Below are 16,808 nucleotides of genomic sequence, written 5' to 3'. Positions count from 1 at the left end.
TTGGTTTGTTTACATTTAGTAAAAATCTTATGTCAAACGTTCACCATGACAGTCTTCCTTTGAGGTGTGGCCACACCCACCAGTGTCATACTGCATCCACCAAAACTGTTTTTTTAAATAAAGAGAAATAGAGGCCCTTTACTGAAGAACCATTTTTATGCTTTGAAAGTATAAACCCTTTGAGGACAGTACAATCAAGCTTAAACATAAAAAATGCACTCTATTAGCTGCAAGACTATGTCTGTCATAGGTATATAAATAATATTTCTAATATCACTTTGCTAAGAGTAAACTGACGATGAATATACACGGCGTGGCAACAAATGACTATGATTAAAAATGACTAAAGCATCAGCAATGTTTAATTTACCTGTACAAACTAGTGAGACATCCATTACAATGAACTGTCATGAGCAGTGTAGATATTCTATCGGTCTGATGGGGGCGCCAAATCACAGCGTCTTATCACTGTAACTTCACTATCGACCAAAGTAGACTGATAAAAACTTCCCGTAGAATAATGGCGACTTGGGCCAGGTTAGGCGTTAGTTTGCGGGATACAATCAGACGTTTCTGGCCTCTCAGAAATATAGGGTATGGTCGTGCTGTTGGAGCGGGACTTCTAGGCTCTGTTGTAGCAAGCGGATTTATTCATTATAAAAATGAACCGCGATGGAGACTCTGGCCATACATCGTGTACGCGGAGGACGCGAAGGTAAACAAACTTCTCTAATCAGAGAAAACTTTTCAAATGACTTCTCAACTACTTCGAATGTCATGTTGCTTGTGAAGTTAAAGACTTAACAGACGCACTGTCGTGTCGTCTGTTTGTTCATAGAGTTACTACTAACTTTATGTTGATGCAGTCATCTGTTAAAGTTTAAATATTAAAGTGCGACCAACCGATGTTTACATTTAATAAACGGGTTATTAAACGTGTTTTGTTAAAGTGTGTCTAAACTGTAGCCTATGTGGAGTCATAGTACATCCTAATATGTCTTTTGTTGCAAATGTTTGTTAATGTACGCATATTTTAGATAGTTTAGATACTAACACTGTTGCCATCACTTTGTAGGTGGAGCTCTGTCTGTGTAGTGTCATAGCAAACTGTCAATAGTAACTGTAGCTACTATGTGTAAATTAGGTTAAATAATTAATGTATGTTAATTATGTGATTAAAATCTGGAAAATTGATGAAAGTAAGATGTTACAATCAGAGCCAGGAGTGTGTCATTGAAGTAAATATCCATGACCACGTATTACTGGAACTATAAAAAAAAACAGCTTAAACTGTTTTGAGGTAATCTTATGATAACAGGTGTTTTATTCATTATAAATCTTTTTGTTTCATAATTGTTGTGCAAAACAATGTAAGAGAAGTATGAAATCTTGACTACGTTTGGCTCTCCTGCACTATTATTTTAGCATTTATACAGCTGAAGTCAAAAGTTTACATACATATTGCAGGATCTGCTAAATTTTAATTATTTTACCAAAATAAGAGGGATCAAACAAAATGCAGGTTATTTTTTATTTAGTACTGACCTGAATAAGATTTCACACAAAAGTTGTTAAATAGTCCACAAGAGAAAATAATAGTTGAATGGAAAAAAAGGCCCCATTCAAAAGTTTACAAACACTTGATTTTTAATAGTGTTGTTATACCTGAATGATCCACAGCTGTTTGTTTGTTTTGTTTTGTTTAGTGATAGTTGTTCTTGAGTCCCTTGTTTGTCCTGAACAGTTAAAAAGCCCGCTGTTCTTCAGAAAAAACCTTCAGGGTCAGGGTATATTTAACTTTTTTAAAAAATTTTGTTCTCTGGGAAACATGTTAGTATCTTCTGTAACTTCTGAAGGGCAGTACTAAATGAAAACAAATGATATTGAGCACAATAAGAAAAATGTACACATCTTCATTCCGTTCAAAAGTTTACACCCCTGGCATTGTGGTTCTTTCTGGAGCATCAGAGAGCATTTAAACCTTCTGTAATAGTTGCATGAGTCCCTCAGTTGTCCTCAGTGTGAAAAGATCTCAAAATCATTGTTGGACAGGGTTCAAATACACAAAAATGCTGACAAACCAAAGAATTTGTGGGACCTGAAGTAATTTTTTTGAAGAACAGCAGGCAGTTTAACTGTTCAGGACTCATGAACAACTATCACTAAAAAAAAAAAAAAAACAGCTGTGGATTGTTCAGGTAACAACACAGTATTAAGAATAAATTATACTTTTGAACAGGGTCATTTTTATAAACTTAACTATTGTTTTCTCTTGTGGACTATATGTAATTGTTTTTTATGTGAAATATCTTATTCAGGTCAGTGGTAAAAAAAAAAAAAAAAAATAACATGCATTTTTTACAATCCCTTTTATTTTGGTAAAATTTTTGCAGATTCTGCAAGGCATATGTAAACGTTTGACTTTGACTGTATACTATTATAGTATTTATTAATATTTCAAATTAGTTTTTACTTGTATATTTACATTTTAATTTTCGGTTTTAGAATTTTGTTATGTGCATTTGTCTTTTTATTAGTTTTTAATATTTCAAATAAACTTAACTTTAAGTTTAAAATTAGTTTAAAATTGAAACTTTAGTTTTCATCTTAATTATTTTAGATTTTTGTCAATGCAACATTTAAAAGTCTGTCATCTAATATTTATCTTTTGTATTATTTTGGCTGTTTTCTAATTTTCTAATTTTAAATATTTTTGTCTCATTTTTTATCAATAACAACACTGCTGTCCTTCTTGCTTAAAGTCATAGAATTGTCACAGATTCTTTGTTCAAAATGACGCTGAACTTTCCAGTTTACATTATTTCAATTTAAACCAGCTCTAAATAAAGTTGCACTTCTCATTAATAAAACATCTGATCTTTCTCTCCATTTTTGTATATCTGTAAAGAAAGAGGAAATCACAGTACCAACAGTTTCCACGAGACGTCTGCGGTTTAACCAGTTTGCCTCCATGATCTATGAAGAGGAGCCATACATGACACCCAGAGACTTTCTCCATTCAGTCCTGATGGAGAAGGTGGACCGTAAGTGACATGCCACCATATGGATGTGTGAACACTCAAAAACAAACATACATACACTAGGGAGGTAGTATTATGGATAAATTATTTTATGATATTGAGCTTGCATTCTTATTCTGTTTGACATTTGGGTTACATTTTATTTTAAGGTGTCCTTCTGATAGTGTAATTACACAATTACATGGTTAGGGTTTGGTTTAGAGTTGCATGTAATTATGCATAATGTACTATTATTACCATAGGAAGTACATGGAACATGTGTAACAAGGACACTGTAAAATAAAGTGTTAACCACATTAGATTTTAAGTAAATGTACCCACATTTGATAAAATGTTAACTCTTTATAAGAGCTGTTATCAACTAAATTCTCATAACATGCATCTTATCAAAGCAATTTTACAGCGAGAGACCACAGAACTCAAAGACCCTATAATGCTGACATGTACGTTCTTCTCACTTACATTCTCACTTATATAAGGGTGTTTCTGGTGAGCGTGCATCTGGGTGAAAATACTGTTTCTCTGGAAGTAATCACCTCTACATGTTAGTCCTTGTATTCATAAAGTGGGCGTAATGTAATCCGAAATCTCTTCAAACACCACTACAGACCTCATTTTTTTTCTGTTGATTTTCACTATGCAGCATAATATTGTTATAGCAGTCCTTAGTCTTTCTCTCTTACAGGCAAACTAGAGAAAAAGATGCTGACTAAAGCAGTAAGTGCAGTTTGTTAGTTTACATGAATGTTAATCCAAAACAACATTTGTTCTAAATGAATACTTTTATTAAAAGGTCATGTATGATGTGTGATTCTGCTGGAAATCTCACTGACACAGTCAAAGCTTTTCTAATATCTGATTGGTCCATGGACAGGATGTGGACGATATGATAAGAGTGGCTTCCAGGGCTGAGGCAGGAAATAACTTTTTCAGAGGGATCGGAGACAAAGGTAAATGTTAAGCAAACACATGCCTCATATATGCCGGAGTTCACATGCCTTAGTAAAGTACCTGTGTTTCATCTAACTTCCTATCATTAAAGAAGTAGTTCACTTCCAGAATAAAAAGTTCCTGATAATTTATTCACCGCCATGTCATCTAAGATGCTCGTGTTTTTCTTCAGTTGCGAAGAAATTAAGTTTTTTGAGAAAAACATTCCAGGTTTTTTCTCCATATAGTGGACTTCTATGGTGGCCAACGGTTTGATTGTCCAAATTGCAGTTTCAACACAGCTTCAGAAGGCTCTACACGATCCCAGCCCAGCAATAACGGTCTTATCTAGTGAAACGATCTGGCATTTTCTTTAAAAGATTAATATTTATATACTTTTTAACCACAGATGCTCATCTTGCACTAGCTGTGCAATGTGGGTAGTTGTCTATGTGCTTTAGTTCAAAAAGGTAGGGTGGAAAAACTTCATCTCATCTTCTCCTCCAACTTAGAAATTGTCCGACATTGTTGTTTTACCTTTTTGTGTGAAGGGCGTTTGACTTTCTTTACACGTTCGCTTTGTAAACACTGTGTCTGCGTCACACGTGACCTTTTACAACAGTATTACAATAATGCGTGAGGTCGGGCTAGTGCAAGACGAGCATTTGTGGTTAAAAAGTATATCATTTATTATTGTTTTAAGAAAATGACCGATTGTTTTGCAAGATAAGACCCTTATTCCTCAGCTGGGATCACATAGAGCCCTTTGAAGCTGCATCGAAACTGCAATTTGGACCTTCAACCCATTGGCCACCATTGAAGTCCACAATTCCTGGAATTTTTTTCTTAATTGCTTTGCGACTGTATAAAGCAATTAAGGAAAGCAATTTCATGAAAATCTTGGATGACATGGGGGTGAGTAAATTATCAGGAAAGTTTTATTCTGGAAGTGAACTAATCCTTTAAGCAAGTGCTATAATTAATGCTTTTTTTAATTGTATGGTTTTTAAAAACGTTTCTTTTTACATAATCGAGTGTTTTGAATATTGAATATTAATACATCTCCTGAACCATTGTTTCAGGGCTGATCTCTTACACAGAGTACCTGTTTCTCCTCACTATTCTTACAAGTAAGTATTTCCTAACCTTGTCATACAAAGTGTCCTATAAGTGCCAGTCTAGAGTCTCTATGTCACTACTTAGACTTCTGTGCTTTTAGCTTCTTGATAATCAGATGGACACACATGTTTAGTCATAGTCATTTGTAGACAAAAATGGACACAAAGTTACTTTATTGTAAACAGGGCTTGTTCTGCACTTCACAATTTGGGCTTTTTTGTGTTTGTGACATTTCTAATTTCTAATACTTTGATACTGTATCAAATTACTTTTGCACTGTGCTGCACCACTACTGAATCAACAGCATCATGAAAAAATCATTTTTGGCTGAGATTGCAGTCTGAATTGTAGTGTGATAAGAGAGTGACTGACTGCTGTGAAATAATACAAAAACAAACACTATAAATGGTCAGTGCATCATTGTATTCACTGGTTGCATGCGGTATTAAAGATACAGCATGAGCATATAATCTAGTTTAAATTAGAGATTTGATGACTTGTTTTGTGACAAACAGAACCATTAAGCAGAATAGAAATCAGAATATGTCCTTATGATTCTCATTCCTGGTCCCAACAATTCACAGCAGACCGGTAGGAAGAAAATTGACTCACAGTTGAATCACTGAAGTTTCAGCAGCACATATTATTGTTCTTTAAATGCTTGAATACAATCAACGATTATAATTGGTCTGTACTGGAATAGAACTGTACTCAAAAAGACAAACTGTACAATAATGGCAGTTCCGATCAATTTAGGCATGCTTAGAGCTCTATGTTTGTTTTTGTTATAAAGTTTTCCTAATTTAGTGACAAATCTAAATATATTCCATCCTGTTCATGTGCATGTTTGCTTAGTGCTTGCTATGAAACTATACTGGAGTAACCATAACATCACAGTTACAAAACCAATCAGAAGTTTTTGAACAGGAAGATTTTTAATGTTTTTTTTAAAGAAGACACTTCTGCTCACCAAGGCTGCATTTATTTGATCTAAAGTACAGCAAAAACAGTAAAATTTTGAAATATTTTTACTATTTAAAATAACTGTTTTCTATTCGAATATAGTTTAAAATGTTATTTATTCCTGTGATTTCAAAGCTGAATTTTTTTCATCATTACTCCAGTCACATGATCCTTCAGAATCATTCTAATATTCTGATTTGCTGCTCAAAAAACATTTTTATTATGTTGTAAACAGCTCAGTAGAATTTTTTTTAGGTTAATAGAAAGTTCAGAAGAAAAGCATTTATCTGAAATAGAAATCTTTTGTAACATTTATAAATGTGCTTATCACTTTTGATCAATTTAAAGCATTCTTGCTAAATAAAAGTATTGATTTCTATATTTTTACCCCCACTCAAAAGATTATACTGACTCCAAGCTTTTGAATGGTATAGTATATAATGTTACAAAAGCATTTATTTCAGATAAATGCTGATCTTTAGATCTTTGTATTCATCAAAGAATCCTGAAAAAAATTACTCAACTGTTTTAAAATATATATATAAAAAATCTTGAACAGCAAATCAGCATGTTGATTTCTGAAGGATCATGTGACACTGAAGACTGGAGTAATGATGCTGAAAATGTAGCTTTGATCACAGGAATAAATAACATTTTAAAATATATTCAAATAGAAAACGATTCTTTTAAATAGTAAAAATATTTCACAATTTTACTGTTTTTGCTCAAATAAATGCAGGCTTGGTGAGCAGAAGAGGCTTCTTTAAGAAACATTAAAAATCTTATTGTTCAAAAACCGGTATTGTATAATTAGTCATATTGACTGACATTGATTTGCAATACACCCAATCCATCTCATTAATTTATTTTATACTCATCAGTTTTCACCTCGTCGTGACACGTTTTGTGTGTGTGATGGGGGAGGTCTGTTTTGCTCAGTTGAGGGGTCACAGATTATTCCAGAAAGCGATCCATTGCTTTACTCAATTTAACTGCACTATGATTCCAGAACCTCAAACAGGATTTCATATTGCTTTCAAAATGCTTGATATTGATGGCAATGAGCATGTGGACAAGAAGGAATTTCAGAAGGTATGGAACGTCTTTTCACATTGGATTACATGACACCATGTTTCTTTCACACTCATGCAAATGTTGTTCAAAAACCCTTGTAAATGCGTATAATTATATGACGATATGTGCAGAACTAAGAAAGTTCTCCTGGCTGGATTTTAAATGTTCTGGAATGTAAGTAATGTGGTCATTAGGGTGTATCTGCTTTGTGTTTCTTTTAATGCTGGCATGAGATGAGACCGATGTGCAACAGGTATGTGGGGAGTGGTTGATGCATGATTGGTGCATGATAGGAGCATCAGAAAAATGCATTGATTTATTTAGAATTTAGTTGGATTTCAATGTTGAGTCTATTTACATGTATCAGTGTGCCAAATGGTTGAAGTCTAGAAGATTTACTAAAGCTGAAAAAGATATTTGAATAGACTCGTCATTTTCTTCAGAGCAGTTATACATCCCACTGTACCTTAACACACAAACATGCATAAACACAAGAGAGTAAGAGTAAATAAGAGTCAGTTATTTGAATGTGACTTCTTCTACTAGCAGTCTACTAACTTTGTTCTGTTTTTTTAAAGCTGAAGAAAGTAATTCGACCGAGGAAAGAGCTTCTAAGACAGAGTGGGACAGAGGTAGCAACTTTGCATGTAATGTGGAACTGTAGAATATGATGTTTTTATATTTATAGAAATTATGCCTAGTTGGGTTTGTTTAATATCTAAGTTCTGCTGTATTAATGATTTTTGTTGTTGTATTGAATAGCTTTGTCTGTTTCTTTACAGCTTTCAGACAGTGTTGATGAGGTCAACACTACACTGCAGGTGTTCTTTTTTGGGAAAAATGGCAAAGATAAACTACAATACAAAGATTTCTGCAGGTAAAATAACTTTATCCCAAATTCACACTAACTGTGTATGTTAGTTTCTGTGTGATATAAACTATGATATAAATTTTCATCATGTATACTATAAAAATATATTAGAGATTAGCAGAATACAGCAACAAGTACTTTAGACCAATAATAAGAAATAAATCTATAGAATATAGGGGGGTGTTTTGACACAAATTTCATGATTTGATTAGATTCTGATTCACAAGCTTTCAATTCGATTTTCCGATTTGATTTGATATAGATTATTTGAATGTATATAAGATACAGTACATGCCACATTTTCTCAAGGAAAAAATCTCTCAGCTAATGCTGTAAAATATACATGAGAGGCAGCTGGTACTGCATTACTTTAATATTGAAGGTTAAATTAACTTAACCTAACCATATACAAACGCTTAAATTACATTCAATTAAGTTTGTATAATAGCCTAATAAAGTTGCAATTACATAATTACATTTCTACTCCAGTTTGTTTTTTGAAATATAAACATTTAATTTGTGGCTGTCATAACTTGAGAGATTTATTCAAACATAAATTAAACATTGACGAATAGTAAAAAATAAGATGAATATGCTATATGCTGCATATATTTAGCAAAATGCTCCTCTCTAGAGTAAATTTTTCTAGCTGACTAACCAGTATATGGTCAAAGATTTTTTTTATTTTTTTTTTTAGTTAAATGTGACGTTACGTGACATTGCTTACAAGCTGTTATATTGACGTCTTTCCACGGTTGAAACACTGATTGAGTGATTACATGAGACAAGAAATGCATTTCTGTAAGGTGTACTCCTTATGTTGTACTCCTTTGGTTATTTATTCCATGCTAAAACTGGTATTAAAATCGGAGGAGATAATCAGTCTGCGCCGCCGTTTCTCTTCAACGGAGGTGCTACAGCGAACTGTCACTTCATATTAAACAGCAACATATCTGCATTCTGCATTTATTGTTTGAATACTGCACTAAAATTGACAGAATTTGAAATCTAAGACTTTTATATCAAAAGTAACAAAGCTTATCGCAATTTATTGGATGAAAGGTGCACTACAATATTAGGGATGGGACAAAAAATCGATTCACCTAACTATCGCGATTTTTTTTATTTACGATTTTAAAATAGAGTTTTTTACACCAGAATCGATATTAATTCATATTAAATACATTGCTTTATTTTAGCACTTATAAACGAGGCGGACGAAAGTTACGTCTTTTATTTCAGCAGAGGGCGATGTGTTGTATCGGTTACGTGATGTCACATCTCTTACTAGCAAACACGAAAAATTGAAAATGGCGGAAGGAAGGACAGCAAGAGATATACAGCCTGCACCATCACACTTTAAATCCAAAGTGTGGAAACACTTTGAATTTCACAAATTACCAGGGAATGAACAGCTAGACATGTCTAAAGCAGTGTGCAAACTCTGTCGAATACTGGTAACCTACTGTGGTAATACTAACATGAGCGCGCATCTTGCTCGACATCATCCAGAGTTAAACGCCAAGCAACCTGAGAAAGCAGAAGCGTCTGCAAGCCAACGAACTCTAAATGAGACATTGTATAAGTTACCCAGCGTTTCAGAAAAGGCAAGGCGGATCACTCAATCAGTCAATTGCTATGTTTATATGCAAAGACATTCGACCGTATGCCGTTGTAGAGAATGACAGAAAGAAGCATTTTTGTTATTATTTCTATTATATATTTTATTTATTGAAGTCCAGAGTTTAACAGAATGGCTTACAAGTTAAAGTTTATGTCTAAGAAAGCTATTATGGACTCTTCATTTTATTTTATTAATGTTTCTAGTTTGAGCACTTTATTAAAAGGAATTTTATTTCAAGAAGTATTGTTCTGTTGGACATTTAGTGGCTGTTTGTTTCTGCTGAAATATTTAGTTTGTTATAAACTGAAATAAAACAGGAAAAATGCTAAAATGTTTTTTTTTTATTGTGTATATATTGTGTACTATTCACATTTTTCCATATGGTCTAGAGAGAAAAAAACAAAATCGCAACACATTACAATGTCGAATCGCAATACTTGTAGAATCGGAATTCTTAAAAAAATCGCAATAGATATCGTATCAGCACCCAAGTATCGGAATCGTATCGAATCGGGAGGTAGGTGTATCGTCCCATCCCTATACAATATTCTGTTCATTAACCGAAAACAAGGTAGACTAATCGATTCTTGGGATTTAAGAATCAATATTGTTTCGTAAAAATGAGAATCAATTAAAATAAAGGAATCAATATTTTTGTACTCAGCCCCAACAGAACATACAGGTATATGACAAAAAAATCGAGGGGAAAGTCCATTTATTTCAGTAATTTGTTTCAAAAAGTGAAACTTGTATGTCATATTAGTTCACTACACACAAAAGTGAAATATTTCAAGCCTTTAATTGTTTCAGTTTTAATGATTATGGATTAAAGATATAAAAAAAAAAAACAAATCCAGTTTTTCACAAAATTAGAATATCATGACAAAGTTCAACATTGAGTACGTTTACATGGACAACAATATTCCGATTTTAACGCGATTAAGACAATACTCTGATTAAGAAGCAACCATGTAAACTGAGATTTTTGATTAATTTAATCCGACTAAAGTCATAATCGGAGTAAACACAAATCGAATTAAGACAGGTGGAGTATTCCTATTTTAGTCGCATTATGGAAGACATGTACACACCTTAATCAGACTATTCCCCTTGTGTAGGACTTTTCGCCACATTTTGTGACAGGATACACACTAATGCTGCGTTCCAGGCAGGTTTTTGAGCTCGTAAATCACGTGTTCAAACCACGACTCAGGACTTTGTAGCGTTCCAGGCAAGTCACGCCAAGCATTTATTATTTTTATAGTATTAATAATTTGATTGCAACGTTATATTGTCCTAAACTCAATTTTTCCACCGTGTGCCACTGAACACCGCACCCCTAGAAGCTTTATTGTTGTTTCTCGGGCTATGTCACGTCAGAACTCGGAACTGGGAGTACGTCGTCGATCTAGTACGAGTTCACGGGTGGGAATTCACGGGTTTGAGTGCCGTTCCAGTGCACTTTCACGGGTAGAAGTTTGAAAAAACACGGGTAACGGGTTGTCTGGAACGCGGCATAACGCTCTCAGTTGGTTGCGCTTTGGTTTCATTTTTATTTATTTATATTTTGCTACAACATGGGCTTAATCAATGCTCATTGCTGATAAATAGCCTAGTTTGTTATCATAATTTTTAGTTTTATGGAAACGTTTTTAACATTCAACCCCCTTTTTCATTAGTATAATTTGTAAGTATTTATTTTAATTTTGTGAACGGGATTTCCGCTATTGGAATGTCTTAGGATGCTTTTTACTTTTACTATCGAATTCATGATCTTGGTTTTGCTTGCATATATAAGGCTACACCTATCAATTTTAAGATTAAAACAAATTCTTAAAAGATGGATTTGTTATTTTTAATTAAACAGCATAACAAAAATAAATTAAAACTAGCTTATATAGCATTTATTAACAAAAACTAATAAGACGAGGCATGGACTCCATCACATGCTGTTATATGCCGACTAAACAATTTATTACAGGGCGCGCAAACACTGAGCAATCAAAATAATTAATAAAAAATAAAATAAAAGAAAGCCTCCAAAGCGTAATGTGAGGTAAACGGCAAAGATAACAGGGTTTTCAAAATGAAAACAAACAAAAAAAGTAAAACTAAACTGGCTTTCGGTGACTGTGCTTGCGTGTTTTTTTTTTTTTTGTCCTAAAAACTGACTGGCTCTGAAACGCTCGCTGTATGGATCAGACGCTTTGGAGCAGCACAGCACGCACTCGCACAAATGCGACCACGGCAAATTTTAACTCACACATTCTAAAATATTTGTTGCATATGTCCAGTGCCACTTCAAGCTTTTGTAAAATTAAAACCCAAACATCCAAAAGTCTATAAGGAAGATGAACTGATAGCGTCGCGTGTGGACGCAATGATGTGTGTCATTAATCGATCTATGTACTATAACATGTAAAACGGGAACATGAAAGGAATATTCTAAAAGCAACTCATGTAAACAGCTAGCCTGGGTGTCCCCATACTGCCTTGCGCAGCGCGATTTTATTCACGCTTCTAGTCAGTCTGGAAACCATGGACCTAATTTTCACCTAAGATAGGGAACCAATCACAGAACGGGGAGGGAGCAGCAAGACGATGACGCCTTCTATGCGACTCACCGAAGGATCCAGCATGGCAGCAGACGCAAAGTTATCTTTCGTGTCTACAACATGGTCTACACTGGACGCGAGCGGCGCGACAAATGACATTAGAACGCAAGTTTATTTTGAAAAAAGAGCAACTTTTGGCGTTCGCTCTACATACGTCATCCGGTATAATTGAAACGATTGGCTATGAGCTACGCACAGGCGCATTTGATAGACATTCGTATCGCCCAATAAACGGCTCTGGGCATTCGTAAACCACGCCTCAAATACGAGAAAATGAACATGTGGTTCCCAGACCACGAATCATGACGAAGTCATAACGTGGTCTGGTGATAGCCAGGCTAGTAAACAGCTTAATCATATTATTGTCTTATTCAGAATAAGGTCATTAATTAGATTACTGGTGTCCATGTAAACGTAGTCATTGTAGGCTCCCTGTGTCCCAATCTAGTCAGCTAATTAACGCAAAACACCTGCAAAGGTTTCCTCAGCCTTTAAATTGTCTCAGTCTGGCTTAGTAGGCTTCAGAATTAGGGGAAAGACTGCTAACTTGACGGTTGTGCAGAAGACCATCACTGACACCCTCCATAAGGAGGAAAAGTCTCAAAAGGCAACTGCAAAAGAAGCTGGATGCTCACAGAGCGCAGTATCAAAGTATATTAACAGAGTGTTAAAAGGAAGGGAAAAATGTGGCCGGAAAAGGTGCACAAGTGACAGGGATGACCGTAGCCTTGAGAGGATTGTCAAGCAAGAGCGGTTCAGAAATCTGGGGGAGCTTCATAAGGAGTGGACTGAGGCTGGTGTAAGTGCATCAACAACCACCACATACAGACGTCTGCATTACATGGGCTACAGCTGGAGAATTCCATGTGTCAAGCCACGAAGACTGGAGAGTCACAAAAGTCAAGCTGCTTAAAGTCCAGTGTGAAGTTTCCACAGTCAGTGATGGTTTGGGGAGCCATGTCATCTGCTGGTGTCCACAGTCCACAGTCAACGCAGCTGTCTACCAGGAAATTTTAGAACACTTCATGCTTCCTGCTGCCGACAAGCTTTTTGGAGATGATGATTTTATTTTCCAGCAGGATTTGGCACCTGCCCACAAAGCCAAAACTACCAGTACCTGGTTTAATAGCCATGGAATAACTGCACTTGATTGGCCGGCAAAAACTTGCCTGACTTAAACCCCATTGAAAATCTATGGGGTATTGTCAAAAGGAAGATGAGGGAACAGAGACCCCAAAATGCAGACAAGCTGAAGGCCAATATCAAAGCAACTTGGGCTACCATAACACCTCAGCTGTGTCAAAGGCCTTGATGCTGTAATTACTGCAAAAGGAGGCCCAACAAATTACTGAGGACATAATACAGTACATTAACACACTTTTCGGAAGGCCAACATGTGTTTAAGATCCTTTTTTTATTGGTCACATGAAATATTCTAATTTTGTGAAATACTGGATTTGATTTTTTTTGTCTTTAATCCATAATCAAAATTGAAACAAATAAAGGCTTGACATATTTCACTTTGTGTGTAGTGAACTAATAATATACAAGTTTCACTTTTTGAAACAATTAAAATAAATGGACTTTCCCTCTTTTTTTGGCACATACTTGTATGAACATTTTTCAAAGTAAACTGTCTCTCTAAGTACAACTGATAGGACACTATCCTGTGTTTTAACTTTGTTTAGCCTTGAGAGATGTAAAGCAAAGACATTTTTTTTGGTTTTGTGTAGGTTTATGGAAGACCTGCAGGCAGAAGTGCAAGAAGTTGAGTTCCTGCGATTTTCTAAAGGGATGAAGACCATGAGGCGTGAGGACTTTGCTGATTGGCTGCTTCACTACACCAATGAACAGAACAATGAGGCATACTGGGACAACGTGAGAAAGAGGATCCCTACCGGACAGGTAACATGTTTTAAACAGTCCTGAACTGATATCCTGAATATTATTAGCATTTCTGATGTTTAACACAAACCCGCTTGGACAAAGACTGATCTTAGGTCATTATTTCTAGTTTGAGAGGAATAGATTCTAAAGGGCCACAAATAAAGTATAAAGAAATGTTGTTTAAAATTGCACATTCATAGCATCTTGTGGCAGTGTTATAATTCCATTTTTATATTTTAAAGTTTCTGACTTTTGTTTTTTAAAATATTTATTTGTCAGAGCATCACCTTTGATGAATTTAAAGTATTCTGTCTCTTTACCAACCATCTGGAGGACTTTTCCTTCTCAGTCAAAATGATTAATGATGCCAACAGGCCAATAGGAATGGGTAAGATTGATCTGGATGCCACTAGTTATTAACTTTTAATAATAAATAATTGATCATCCTCAATGCATTTCTTGACAGGTCAAAATTGTATTGATTAACTAAAATGCATAGCACTCTCCCTCAATTTTTGCTCCATAGCTGAGTTTAAGCGAGCAGTGAAGATAGCGACAGGTCATGAACTTTCAGAGAACGTCCTGGACACAGTTTTTAAGATCTTTGACCTGGACGGGGACAACTGTCTGAGCCATAAAGAGTTCCTCGCTGTGATGAAAGACAGAGTACTCCGTGGACTCCGGGTGAGAAAGCATTTAGCCCTTTAATTGATAATTATTTATTAATTCCCATGGTTTCATTTAGTAAATTTGCAATGTTATGCTATTAATCATTTCATAAATATCATTAGTGTTATTGATACTAAAATCTGACATAAATGCTAATGTCTATGCCATCAACAATGCACATAGACATTAATTAAAATAAAAGAGCAATTATAACTAAAACTTGTGACAGTAGTTATTAATCTTTATGATTTTGTGCAAGTGGCTCAGTGCAGTAACTAGTAGACAGTAGACTTACTGTAGATTGCACCTGTGTGTTTTGTGTGTAGGTTCAGCCCCAGCATGGTATTTCTGGTTTTTGGAAATGTGTGAAAAGAGAAACACTGCAAGGAGCTCAAGAGGCTCTCCGTGAAACCGGCAGCCCTGTCTGACACAGGAAGAGGACGGTCAGATGTGGTAATACTTGCGATTCCATATATTTCTATGGAGGAGAATGGTACATTGCACCAGGGGTTAGTTGTACTGTCAGTGAACCTTTGCTTGAAAATGTTTACATGGTCCAAGGAAAATATTGCTTTTGAAATGGTATTGCTGATGGCCCAGAAACAATGTTATTATAAAAATGGGTTATTTCATGGTTATGAGTTTTATTGAAAATCTGTGATATGTTTTTCAGCCTTGAATTTGCGAAATGGCCTGTGAACAGTCCAACAAATTTACACTGTCAGTTCATGATTTTTTTTTTTTTTTTTGGTGTGAATAACTGTTTAATAAGAAACACATTTTTCGTATATATATATATATATATATATATATATATATATATATATACAGTAGTCAACATTCGAAGTGGATCAAAAAAGTTAATCAAAAGTTGTCCTAAGATAAGAACGGGTATTCTTTTTGGTTTTAGGACAAATTTGATGAAAGGTTTTGATCCACTTCGAATGTTGACTACTGTATATATATATATATATATATATATATATCCTTAATTTGACTTGGGTGTGGTGTTGTTTACATGTACTCTGTATGTGAACCTTTGCTGTTATGTTAGTTCATAACACATTACCCTGTGGATTTTCTGCATGTAATGCAGATTTTATGAATTATGTAGTTACCACCCCAAATCTCCAGTACAGACCACTTTTAGACTGGATTCAGTTGCTTTTTGGACTGTTTTGTGACTAAAGAAATTAGCAGTTCCATTTTTAGTAAGCTCATTGGGATTTTTTTTATTAAGAGTTTTGTCCTTTTTAAGTTTCACTTGTGAAATGCAATTGTATGTGGTATTTGTGAGGACAATCTGTGCATTTTGTTTTCTTCAGTTATTTTTGGTAGCTGGTGTATTGTATACATGTTATTTTTATTTCTGGGGCACTTTTAAATATTAAAAAATACTACACAGTGCTAGAAAATGCTAGTAATGCATTAATTTCCCTTTAATAAAAGAAACAGAAATCATATGATGACTATAAGTTACTTAAAATATGACAGTGATTAAATTAAAACATGCAAAATATATTCAGGACATTAAGTGTACAGTTTCACACACTACCAGTTGAAATCTTGTAAACAGTAAGATTTTTAATGTCTATTCTGCTCACAAAGCCTGCATTTATTTGATCCAAAGTAGAGCAAATACAGTAAAATTATGAAAGATTTTTACTATTTAAAATAACTGCTTTCTCTTTGAATATATTTTGAAATTTAATTTATTCCTGTGATTTCAAAGCTTAATTTTTAGCATCATTACTCCAGTCATATGATCCTTCAAAAATCATTCTAATATTCTGATTTGCTGCTCAAAAACATTATTATTATTATTATTATTATTATTATATAAATATTATTATTATTATTATTATTATTATTATATAAACATTATTATTATGTTGAAAACATCTGAGTAGATTTTTTTTTTCAGATTTTTAGAAAGTTCAGAAGAACAGCATTTATCTTAAATAAAAATCCATACCTACTCCAAGCTTTGAAACAGTATAGTGTATAATGTTACA

At 34.4% G+C, this 16,808-nt stretch overlaps 1 protein-coding gene across 1 annotated transcript; it reads left to right on the top strand.

Annotated features, from left to right (window-relative positions):
* Positions 1-491: 491 nt before the first annotated feature.
* On the top strand, positions 492-16,254 carry micu2 (mitochondrial calcium uptake 2). Its single transcript, XM_073841133.1, has 12 exons — positions 492-715; positions 2,909-3,044; positions 3,727-3,758; positions 3,916-3,991; positions 5,054-5,101; positions 7,063-7,145; positions 7,706-7,759; positions 7,910-8,004; positions 13,971-14,142; positions 14,404-14,512; positions 14,651-14,808; positions 15,120-16,254. Exons 1-12 carry the CDS (start codon positions 521-523, stop codon positions 15,219-15,221), a joined length of 1,260 nt encoding a protein of 419 aa, XP_073697234.1. The 5' UTR covers positions 492-520; the 3' UTR covers positions 15,222-16,254.
* The last annotated feature ends 554 nt before the right edge of the window (positions 16,255-16,808 follow it).

This window comes from Garra rufa, chromosome 5 (genome assembly GCF_049309525.1).
Source record: "Garra rufa chromosome 5, GarRuf1.0, whole genome shotgun sequence".
NCBI lineage: Eukaryota > Metazoa > Chordata > Actinopteri > Cypriniformes > Cyprinidae > Garra > Garra rufa.
This window is presented reverse-complemented; position numbering and strand designations above follow the sequence as displayed.

Bases quoted from the DNA above. Each gene is read 5' to 3' on its own strand.
- micu2 (XM_073841133.1), top strand. From the start codon at position 521: ATGGCGACTTGGGCCAGGTTAGGCGTTAGTTTGCGGGATACAATCAGA. The intron at 3,992-5,053 runs GTAAATGTTAAG...CCATTGTTTCAG, and splicing joins CAGAGGGATCGGAGACAAAG to GGCTGATCTCTTACACAGAG. The intron at 7,146-7,705 runs GTATGGAACGTC...GTTTTTTTAAAG, and splicing joins ACAAGAAGGAATTTCAGAAG to CTGAAGAAAGTAATTCGACC.